General features: G+C 35.2%; 1 protein-coding gene across 1 annotated transcript in view; it reads right to left on the bottom strand.

Moving 5' to 3' along the window:
* LOC137641375 (DDB1- and CUL4-associated factor 6-like) overlaps positions 1–12,500 on the bottom strand; it is an 861,079-nt gene that overhangs the window by 783,894 nt on the left and 64,685 nt on the right. Inside the window, exon 2 of the mRNA XM_068373879.1 lies at positions 7,710–7,846. Coding sequence (XP_068229980.1) covers positions 7,710–7,846 — 137 coding nt within the window. The remainder of the gene's footprint in view (positions 1–7,709; positions 7,847–12,500) is intronic.

Genomic DNA, 12,500 nt, shown 5'->3' with positions numbered 1-12,500 from the left:
ATTTTATATATACATAATATATGCATACATACATACACACATACATACACACACACTGTAGGCTATATACAGTATATATATATAACTAGAAATGGAGTGAAAAAAAAATGACGGGTAGGTTGCTGTTTGCCGCCATAATGTGTTTCGAAATATACGAATTTCCAATTACACGAGGCCTTTCATCGACCAAATTCTCGCATAATTCGGGACCCTACTGTATATATATATATATATATATATATATACACACACACACAGTACATAGATACATATATATATAACCGTATATATATATATATATATATATATATATATATATATATATATATATATATATATATATATATATATATATATATATACAGTAGACCCCCGTCATACGACATTAATCCGTTCCTGAGTCGGGATCCCAAGGTGAAATCGTCATATGGCGGGCAATAGAATTAGCTAATATGTGCAAAACCCCAGGTAAAAACATCAAAATTTTATACATATCAAAATTTAATAACAAAATAGTATAGTAAGTAGACTACTACTTATATATAATATACATGTATATAATTAAATATTATAAATAAAAAAATATATAAAGGAAAAATTCAATTCTATTTATCTTTGGAGTGACGTGACTTGAGCTGGTAGTGGGTGGAGGCACAGCGGGGAGGAGACGGCAGGTATAGAAACGTATCAATGCTAATTATGTTACACTTAATAATAAATTTATTTTTATTAAACACTAAAAATCAATTTTTTTTCTTTTGAAATTTTTTTACAAATTCTTTTTTTCTAGAACTTAATTTCATACAGTAACACTTCTTCATCTTTGCTTTACTCTCTTCCAGCTTTTTAACTAGACTCATTCATATCATATTTGCTTTCTGACACTTTTCTTTTGGAGAGATATCTATCAAAAGAAGTCTGTTTCTGACGACTCCTCAAAATATTTCTAAAATGACTCATGCACCTGTCATTAACACTCTCCATAAGATGACCAGTGAGAAATTTTTCTAGATTTTTTTTTTAATGAATCTAGCAAGGTTTTCATACCAACAGATAGCGTCCTTTATTTTTACCGATGTCGTTTCTTCTGTCCCCCCCCCCCTCATCCTAGCCACCACTAGAGTGGTGCTCCTCTTGAATGATGGTCAACTGCATTGCCTCCAACTCCTTCAAGTCTTCAGTCGTAAGCTCCTCCCTGTGCTCCTTGATAAGGTTATTGACGTCAGCCTCATTGACAACAAGCCCCATGGACCTCCCAATTATAATTATTTCCTCAATGTCATCCTCTGGGGCAGGATCATCAACGGCCTCGTCTTCGGGTGAGGATTCGAAACCTTCGAAGTCGCGTTCTGCCACAACAGTTGGCCACAGTTTCTTCCATGAGGAGTTCAAGGTGTGCCTTGAAACCACATTAAAAGCTTTATCAATCATCTCCAGGCATTGAACGATGTCAAAATGCCCTTTCCAAATTCACGGAGGGTGAGTTGAGTACTTTCGGTCACTTCAAAGCATCTTCTGAACAGATGCTTCGTGTAAAGCTTCTTGAAGCTGGCAATCACTTGCTGGTACATAGGCTGGAGGAGAAGGGTGGTGTTCGGTGGCAGATAGAGATCCTTGATGAAGGAGAAGTCCAGGTGTATGTTGGTCCCGAGGCCAGAAGGGTAACGGGTATTGTCCAGTACCAGGACACATTTCAGAGGAAGATTGTTCTCTTCTAAAAATTTCTTGACAGCAGGACCGAAGCAGACGTTTACCCACTCAATAAATATGGTCCTCATGACCCAGGCTTTGGCATTAGACCTCCAAAATACCGAGAGCCTATCCTTCGCGATATTTTTTACCTTGAAGGCATGAGGATTTTCTGAGTGGTACACCAGTAGGGGCTTAATTTTTAAGTCCCCAGTGGCATTTGCACAAAATGCAAGGGTAAGTCTGTCCTTAATCGGTTTATGGCCAGGAAGTTTCTTTTCTTCTGCTGTGTACGACGGGGCATTTTATTCCAGAAAGGGCCAGTTTCATCACAGTTAAACACTGGCTGAGGAATGAAGCCTTCTCTGGAAATTAATTCCTCAAACTTCTTGAGGAATTCGTCTGCTGATTTCTTGTCAGAACTGGCCGCCTCTCCATGCCAGATGACTGAGTGAATACCAGTCCTCCTCCTAAAGCGATCAAACCACCCATGAGAGGCCTTGAACTCTGGGGGGCTTGCTGCTATGTTCCTTTGTCTCCGCCATCTCTCTGGGCTTCCAAGAGTTCGGCAAAGATGGCGCTCGCCTTGTGAGAAATTACCGATTGCGTGAATGTATCACCAGCGATTTCCTTCTCTTTAATCCATAGTAGAAGGAGTCTCTTTAATCCATAGTAGACGGAGTCTCTCCATTTCATCGTTGATTGAGATCCTTCCACTGGCAAGGACAGTCATGCCCTTAAAAGCTTTAATGGCTTCCTTGTTCTTGATAATTTTACTAATCGTTGACTGGTTACGGCTATATGCACTAGCGAGGGTAACGATGCGAGTACTTTTTTCCTATTTCTTGATTATCTCCAGCTTCGTTTCCATAGTAATCATCTTCTTACTTCTCCCTTTAACATCGCTAGCAATCTTGGGGCCCATGGCTTACGAATTAAAGTTTGAATTCAGCAATAAAATGCACAAAAAATACGATATCGCAAACACTCACACGAGATCAAGTCTTTACGAAAAACATGCGAGATTCTGAACTGAGCGCGTGATTAACAAAGAGAGAGAGAGGCAGCAATATCTCTCTGGCATTGTGGGAGGGATTTCGGCCAATAGCATATCGGCATCTTAGTGACGCTGTGACGCCGACCAATAGCAGACCAGCATCTTAGTGACATATGCAGTGACGCATATAGTGACGTATGCAGTGACGCATACAGTGACGTATGAGCGTGGTGTGAGGCGAGTGACTCGCACAAGCATACGCGCACCAACCACCAAGTTTGAATTTTAGAATTTGATGCCGTAAGGTGGGGAAAATGCCGTAACAAGGGGACGAAAAAACTTCATATTTCGCATCGTAATGTGAAAAAAAACGTAAGCTGGGGATGCCGTAACCCGGGGGTCCACTGTATATACATCTATCTATCTATCTATATCTATCTATCTATATATATATATATATATATATATATATATATATACAGGAAGGTTGGGGCATCTGGAACGCCGTAGATTTAGTATAAATAGGATGGAGAAAAGCCAGCGTAGCATCATATATTTATTTTCCAAATTTTCGAGACTTTGGGTCTCATCATCAGGGCTGTAAAATATACAAAATATACAAATTAAAAAAGACTCAGTATTGATATTAATATAAAAAGAACAACGTAAACGTTAAATATAATCATTTAAAAAATGAAAAGAAAAAAAAAGGAAAAATTATATACATATATAAAATCAAAAAGTGAAGAATGCTCAAAGTACCTATCATTATGGAGCTAAAAAACTGAGTGACGTTGTCTGGTTTGGGAAGGAGGACGTCAACTATGCTATATATAGAATTGTGGAAGAAGTCTGACCATTTAGTGGGGGCAAAAGCTGTTTAATTGCTAACGACTCCAAAACAGAGAGAGAATAGTCATTGGGCGCTTGGGTGACAATACGAAAATCCTTATATGAAAATGATGTTTTACATTTATTACAATGTTCACGTATATTGGAAAATTCTTTAGTTTTCAAAGTACATCCCGTACGGTGACTGACTCCGAGATGAGAATCGATTCTGACCTTGAGCAGTCTTTTGGTGGCTCCCACGTATTTCCCGATCTTACATTTCGGGCAAGTAAAGCAATATACCACCAAAGACCGCATCAAAGTCGGAAGTTTATCTTTGTGGGAGAACAAAGAACCCAGAGTTTTAGGATTCTTTTCTATTAACTTAAGGTTCACTGCCGGAAAAGTTTTTTGAATGACTTTTTGTATTTGCACTTTAAATGTGTTAGAATGAATTAAAGGTATAGAGGCATATATTAATAATTTAGGCACGTTCGGTGCAAGTTGACGTGGCTGAAATTTATCATTTAAAAAGTTATTGACATATTTCAAGATTAAGGCTGGAGGATACGAATTGTTTTTAAAAAACTGAAGTAAAAATTGGATTTCACTATGGAAGTTATGCCAGTTGGAAGATAACGTATAAGCACGGTGTAACAGCGTGGAAATACTATTTAATTTAAATATCTTGGAACAACTGCTATAATAGTTTGTACCTTGACCTGTGAACGTCTTTTTTCTAAAGACGCTTGTATTAAAACCATGTTCTGTCCTTGTAATTAAAACGTCTAAAAAAGCAAGTTGGTTGTCTTGTTCATGCTCAATTGTGAAATTTATATTAGGATGTAGGCCATTGATATATTGCAAGAAGGCTTCAGCTGCTTCTCGAGACCTAAATAGAGCAATAGTGTCATCCACATATCGCTTATAAATTTCACAATTGAGCATGAACAAGACAACCAACTTGCTTTTTTAGATGTTTTAATTACAAGGACAGAACATGGTTTTAATACAAATCAAGAGAGAGTTGGTAGAGTCCTCGCAGGGATGGTTTTCAGCTGAATGGGCAGGGGTTCAAATCTCCGCCAGGCCAGAAGCTATTACCATTAAATGAATTCCAGTGGATATATTTTCCCAAGATAGAATTTGGTATTAAATGCCATTGTGGTTGATATTTACATCGATTGAAATCACGAGTGTTAATGATATATATTCATTTATATATATATATATATATATATATATATATATATATATATATATATATATATATATATATATGGGAGATGATCTTCCTGTGCTACTGGAAGAGCTAAATTGGGATATAATAGCATTTAGGGAAGTTAGAAGAACCGGGGCATCTAAAGAGTTAAAAAAGGGCCATATATTTTTCTTCTGAGGACATGAAAGGAATAAAGAAAATGGAGTTGGGGTTTTCTAATTCATAAACATCGTGTAGATAACATAGAAGAATTTTGTAGTACTAGTGACAGAATAGAAGGATTAGTTATCAAACTGAAAAAGAAGTATAAACTGAAGATCATTCAAGTGAATGTACCAACAACTTCCCATACAAAGGAAAATGTAAAAAATAAAATTATGATATGGAGATATCTATGAAAAACATAACACTCAATTTACTCTTGTTTTGGATGATTTCAATGCTAAAGTAAGTTAAAAGAAGACAGGAAAATCAGCAGTAGTTAAATTTTAGGTACGCAAAAGCAATGACAGAGGAGATATGCTTGTAGAATTTTGTAAAAGAGATAATCTTGAGATCATGAACACCTTTCTTTATATATAAAAAAGGGGGGGGGGAAACATAGGCAATTGACATGAAGAGGCTTAAACGGAGAAACAAAAACAACGAAATAGATTTTATTACTGGGCAAAACACTTATCAACTTTGCGGGCAAGTCCAAAACAGAAGGATGACCTGGTGAGCGCGAGTGGTAGGTGTCGGTAGGGTAACCCAACTGTATTCTCTAGGGCCTGTCACGGCCCTCCCCCTTTGATGAAGGGATTATCTAAATGGAAGACAGCCTGTGAATAGTGTTTTACAAACGCCCTTGTTAGATATACGACACCAACAAGGTGCTCGCGCGAGGGTTGTAACCTCTGCATTCCATGCTTTTAATTTTCTCTGGTATATTTGGAAGATTTATATCAGAAAAAGTACAAAGAAGGACTTTTTCGCCGGGCGTCACAGGTCTCTCCCCAGAAATAGATTTTTCCTTCGTCAAAATCCCTTTATTCTCAGTGAAAATACTAATTTAGTTAAAGATGTAATAGTGTTAAAAAAGTTAAAGTCTAGCAACCATAGACCGGTGCAAAAACAAATGTGTTCAGATCTAAGGAATGAAAGAGAAAAACTAATTTTTCAAAATAAACACTCCGGTAATAAGAGAAAAATCTGATGAGTTTAGTTTAGCTATACAAAACAGGTACTTCCAGCTACAGTATGAAATGAAAGCAAAGTAAAGAAGAAAGGAAAAGTTAAAAAATGTTGCGTTGGAATCAGCACAAGATTGGTGGAAAATGTCTTAAACAAGACCAAGGAAAACTATACAAAAAAAAAAAAAAACTAACAAAAAGATTGGAAATGAGGGTAAAATTTGAAAGAGATGATAAAGAATTAGCAGAACTATCCTAAACAATAAACAAACTAAAAAACTAAGACATTCATAAACACAATCAGACCAAAATTGAGTTAACACTAAAGAAAGAAAGAAGCATCAAATTAATGAAAAGAAGACTTGGGACAGGGCACCAACAATGTTTGCTTTAAAGAGTGGAAATGGAAATATGCTAAAAAAAGACAGGGAGTGATAAAAATTGCAGAGTATTTCTATACACTGCTATACAATGGTGATATAAGAAATAACTTTGCCAAGAGAAATAATGAAACACCTGAGCTAGTACCAAAAGTAACAGTAACAGGAGTAAAGAAAGCATTAAAAGACATGAAAAGAGGCAAAACAGCAGGAGATGGCTTAACAATTGATTTAAAAATACATGGAGCAGGTTTCATAATAGTAAAACATGCTGAATTTTACACAAAAGGTCACCAAGTGTGTTCTATACCTACAGCTTGAGAAAAAAACTTTATCATTATACTAATTCACAAAAGGGGAGAAACAAGACATGAAAAAGTGCTGTCCAATAAAAGTTTACTCTCGGTAATAAATCAGATATGTGGGTATTCAACAATTGATTATATCCATGTAATTAACCAGCTAATCGAAAAATGTACAGGGTATGACAAAACCCCTATAACCTGTGCTCCATCAGTCTTTGTGAGATGGATCGAACATTCTTTTTTTTTTCTACTGGAGGTTTTTTGAAGTTTGTATGGATGAGCATATGCATACAATAAAGCAATGAGTGTGATGAATAACGATTCCTATGACTGAAGTGCTAGGTATTCAATGAATTTTTTCAACATGAAACTTGATTTTCTAAGCAATGAGGGTGGTACAATCACTTTGATATTATGTCTGCACCATGGGCAGAAAATAAATATATAGTGCCTTTATCATTATTACAACTATTTTATGTTGTTTTATTTTATTTCTTTAATCATTCCTTAAGAGGTGACCATTTTACTGAAATACAAACCTTTTCCATGCATTTTCTGTTTTAACATACCTACTAGTAGTAAATCACCTTTTTGATATGGACTAGTTATCATCACTGATGCTAAGATTCCAAAGTACAAAAGTATTGTGATGCATAACCAATCATACAATTTTCTGTTTAGTTGAATTATCTTTTTTACCTGTATGTAAACGAGACCACTAAATGAAATGTGTATACTACCTAAAGAATTGAGTTCTCCCTATGAAGGAAATGGCAACCAGCCTCTTTTCCAAGATAAATGTTTTCAACTTTTTTTTTTTCAATAAAATTTTAGTATTTAGTACAGAACACTAATATAACAACCACTCTACATTACAATTCTGAAGGACCCAAAATGAAATGTATTACTACTTATGACAGGTTATGTCAGTAGTAATTAGCAAGAAAAAAAAAGTCAGATGATCTGAAAGAAAATTACAAATGAATAATTGCCCTTTTACTCTTGCCTTATTGGTTTGTTGATATAATCATTCAAACAATGGGAAAATTTACAAAACTTACTAATTCCCCTACTACAGACGAAAATTAGCAACAACTGAAAACTTATACAAACCTGTGAAAACCAATATACCATCACCAGAACAAGAAATAACTTTTCTATTGGCAGTTTGGGGAATAAACTTTGCACTGAAGATATTAGCCCGGTGAGCTGTGTGAATCCTTGTTTTAGTCATTCGCTCCCAAGGATCACTGAAAAAAAAGATAACATGCATTAAAAGGAATATAAACTTATCATGTACCTGAAATTTAACAAAATGTGATATATCTATCATATGAAATGTTTCAATATTACATCAACATCGACAACATTGTAATTTTTACAACAGCTATTTCGATGAACACCCTCGAATTCATTGAATTTTTTACTTGGGGCACAAGTTCACCAACAATAAAACACATATTTAATAACTTCTCTGTAATGTACAAAGACACCTCCCTCAAACCCTGTGACACCAACAGGAGTAGCCATTGTCTAGTGATCAAAGTAATATTCTAATTATTGCCTACAGGTCATAAAATATTGGAAACACTAAAAGGAGGGAAGAGGGAGGGAAGGGAATGATTGACTGACTGAATTTATCTGGGGTCACAACAAAGATTTCTGACGCTAAATAACTTGAAAAATATTTATGCGAGTAAAAAAAAAAAATAGACTTAAGACTTGAGCAGCTAATATAAAAAAACATATTTCTAATAGATATGTTGATTGCTCAAATTTTGTGTAAAACCAAATTCTGGTCAATATTTAGCCCTAGAAAAAGTTCTTCCCCAACAAATTGAATCTTTTGGCCCTTTGGATATATATTAGATTAAGAGTACACTCCTTAAATACAACAGAAATTCATGGCCAGAGTTTTAATCAAATCTGTCCAGTTCTCAATTCGATCAATGGTAAGCTGAATCTTACACTCAACCACTGCCATCCTGGAAGGTGCAAGAGATGGATACATAATATGGATACATAATATCTTGAGGAATGACAAAAGACACTTCATCAAGTGCCAAGGAAAAAATGGTTCCACTTAGTACACTCTCTTGAGAATTACCTTCTTGACAGTTTAATTCAGATAAGGCACTACAAACATTTACCTGAAATAACCAGCAAGCTAAAATTATCTGAATTAATATTGACAATTCTCCTCTAAGGCCTGATTCATGAATATCTTTAATATCTAAAATCTTCAAGCAATATTTTAGTTTTTTTTTCATATAATAACATGATGCTGTTTAAATGCAAAAGCTTTACAAACCGAGTTCTTGAGTCAGAGTAATTTATTGGTTGTAGAATGCTTTTGACAAAAACCACACTGAACAGGGTTCAGGTATGCCCCTCTCCAATTACCAAACCAGTCTTACATTCCCAATCTTTTCCATTATCATGGTAAGGTCAAATGTCAAGAGCAATTAGTCAGTAATTGTAAGATGAAAATTTATCATCTAACAGGTGTAAAAGATAAAATATTAGCAAGTTCCAAATTACAAGGACAGTCACTAATATAGGCCAAATAAAATAAAAATATACTTTCAGTAAGTTGGAAATTATGATTCAATCTTCCCAGTCCTAAAATTGAAAATACTTATTTGCCTCTCCCTTTAATGTAATCTACGAGTAATATTTGATTTTTAAGAGACCTTGCCAAAAAGGTGAGCAAAGGCATTAATTACTTCTGAAGAACTTGGTATAAACTGTACATTTGCCCTTACAGATGGAAGTGGCCAAGAAGAAAATTTGCCAGCTATTTTTCTCGCCCTTTTTCACACAACAGAATGTGAAGTTCTGCTACTGATGTCTGATACATAAGCTGTCTATAAAAGCTGATGACCCACTTTCATTGCTCAACGGCAGTGGGCACTAGATTTCTTACAATTGATCAAATTTTCCTCAGTTCTATATTTATGGCATCGATTAAAGGTTCTTTTAGTAGCTTATTGTGAAATTATAAGTTCTTCTGACCCAATGGAACAGGTTATCAATTAAAGAATTCTTTAGACTTAGGAGTGGAATGATTTCCATTAAATATATCAATTGGATCATCAACTGAACATCACAGAACTCATCAACATCTCTTTAATTTCACTGCAATCTCTGAATTCCGAACTACTTATCTTTTCCAAACATCACTATGAGGTGATCTCTGTATTGGTAGCTTATTAGGTAAATGGGAACTAGTATGCCAATCAAATTTGATCACAGAGTGAGAATTAACTACTGTTAAATCTATGCAGGTGATGGTCCCTGTTTGTTAGTGAAAATGCAAAAGTGTGTTCCCAAGCTGTGAAAGTCACAAGACTAATATCATCTGGCAACCCAACCGACAACTACAAGCACTCTATTGTTTTTCCATCAGCAGATCCTGTTATTGATAACTAACTAGGCTACAAATATACCAAGAATTTCTGCATTTGGATATAAAATGCACTAAATTTTACTTCCGAAACATTTAATGACCAACCCTTTAAATATTTTTCTCACATTACTACAGTCTTATTGTGTAGATACAAGTTTATTACACATTTTTATGCAAAGGCCGTCAAGGTAAACTAAACAGTTTTCTTGATAACTATGCTATCCAACGAACATATGAAATCAATAAAAATTAAAGAAAACATTTATTGAACAATCTTTTTAACATTAGCTGGAATCAAATCAAAGGAAAATATTAATCTTAATTAAAGAAAATGTTTAATAAGTAATCTTACTTTGTAAAGTAGAATAGGTGGCATAATAGGCCTGACTGAATGTGGAAGATTGTTTGATTGATTTTTAAGTTATCTGGCATCCTGACATCGAACGTGATTGACGCCGATTTCATTTAGTATGAATAAAAAGTAAATGGAAATTCAATTGAAAAATAAATGCAAAAAGGTGTATGTAAAAGTTGAAAAGCTTTCACAACACCTTGTTCTGAAATAAGTCTAAAATACTGCTATCATCGTACAATCTTGGCAAGGATGAACCTGCCATCCTAACATAGACTTAAAAATATCTATTTCTTAAGGTGCCAAAAGTGGGGGCATTCAGGCAACAAATGCCTCACTGTCAGGGATACCAAACATTCGTTGCAATATGGCTGGTGTTGGCCAGTCATCAAAAACTCCTGTGCCAACTGAATGTGACCAATGTGAAGACGACAAAGTGTAGTCTCCCACTTTCGGGGATAATGTTATACTTTCAAGGAGATATAGCATTGATTTAACTCATATTATTTCCATCTAAACTATCCTAATGCTACTGCCACATAATATAAAAAAAAAAAAATCTTGATGCTTGCTAAGAAATCATTAAAAAGGATGAGATATCTTCTTGGTAGCATTCAGCAATTCTTTGCCAGTCTATCTCATAGTGCCAAAACCCAGCAAAATTGAACTGTTATACCTTTCAGCCCAGCTATAAAGAACACTCTAAAACCTTTAAAACTAAAGGGTTACTGGAATTAAAAACTTCTAAAGCTTGTAGGATGCTTCTTGCCTCACTAAAAAGTGTAAAAAGGCCCTCCTCTTTTAATTATTTTTTTTTTTAATAGCCGTTAGTATGCCATATAGTTCAGCAGCAAATATTTTAGATACTAGAGGAAGAGCACCTCTACAATTACGGCACTGTTGTATACTCCAAATCCCATTTATATATTTAGTAATTAAATTTACATAGTGTGTTTTAAACTTAAATTCCTATATTCTAATACTGTACTAAAAATTTAATTTGTAGTTTTCCTAGCTATACAAACCTAAGCCATTTAAATTAGTTACTCCTAGTCTCGTTTTCTACGAACAGACTATCAAAAAGAAAAGGGGTTCAATTGCATCATAATAGATTGCTAGACAACCCCACTGCATGGCAGCAACATGCACTGCTGAATGGCTTAGTTGACTCTCTTTTGGTCAAAGACTGGGGCGGTACCTTCGACTAAATGACTCAGGTTTGTATAGTTAGGAAAAATACAAAGTGTTTTTAAAATTTGTAGTTTATTCCTATGCGGATACAAACTTCTGAGTCATTTAAATGGGAGTCTGTCCTGGTTGTGGAAGTCTCTCTCTCTCTCTCTCTCTCTCTCTCTCTCTCTCTCTCTCTCTCTCTCTCTCTCTCTCTCTAACATACAACTACTTATATGTATGATCAAAAGTTAATTAAGTGTCAAATTCATGTATTATATCCCATATATTCAATTATGACTGAAAAAACAAGATAATCTTCCTTGCACTAAGGTTTATTATAAGCAAGAGCTTCAGCTTCCATTTGTGATTACACTAGGACTTGCTCCATATTTCCTACCATTTTAATGCAGAGAGTAACTGATGCCTTTGATAAAAAATTAGGTGTCTTTTACTCTTAAAGAGTTTTAGGTTAGACTATTTGTTGAGCTGCAACAATGGGGGCCTAAAGAAAAGGTGTTCAAGAATCCACTAGAACAATCTATCAGGTAGAGTTTTGCCTCTTCCAAACACCAGCTCTGAGGACTTGGCCTACTGAGTGGATCTTTCAGAACATTAGGGTTCTAACAATACCACAGATATCATGTGCGTCTGGGGCGAGGAGGCTGCTGGCGATGTGTTCCAGTGAACAGCGGAGTACTTCATGGGAATGTATTGTCAACTATGTTATTTATCCTCCTCCTGGGTTTTGTAATGCAAAGAATAGTTGGGAGATTGTGGAGAAAAATTGGACTGGATTGGCAATAGGAAATTAGCAGACCTTGAGTATACTGATGATGCTGTTCTCATTAGCAGAACACCACAGGATTTGGAATGCTTGCTTACCAGAATGCATAAAATATCACCAAGAGGTTGGGTTCAAGATAAATAGAAGAAAGGCAGACATGATGAGAACGGAATATGCAACGGAAGA

The sequence above is a fragment of the Palaemon carinicauda genome, chromosome 5 (genome assembly GCF_036898095.1).
Source record: "Palaemon carinicauda isolate YSFRI2023 chromosome 5, ASM3689809v2, whole genome shotgun sequence".
Taxonomy (NCBI): Eukaryota; Metazoa; Arthropoda; class Malacostraca; order Decapoda; family Palaemonidae; genus Palaemon; species Palaemon carinicauda.
Note: the sequence above shows the minus strand (reverse complement) of the source record. Positions and strands in the feature narration are given on the sequence as shown.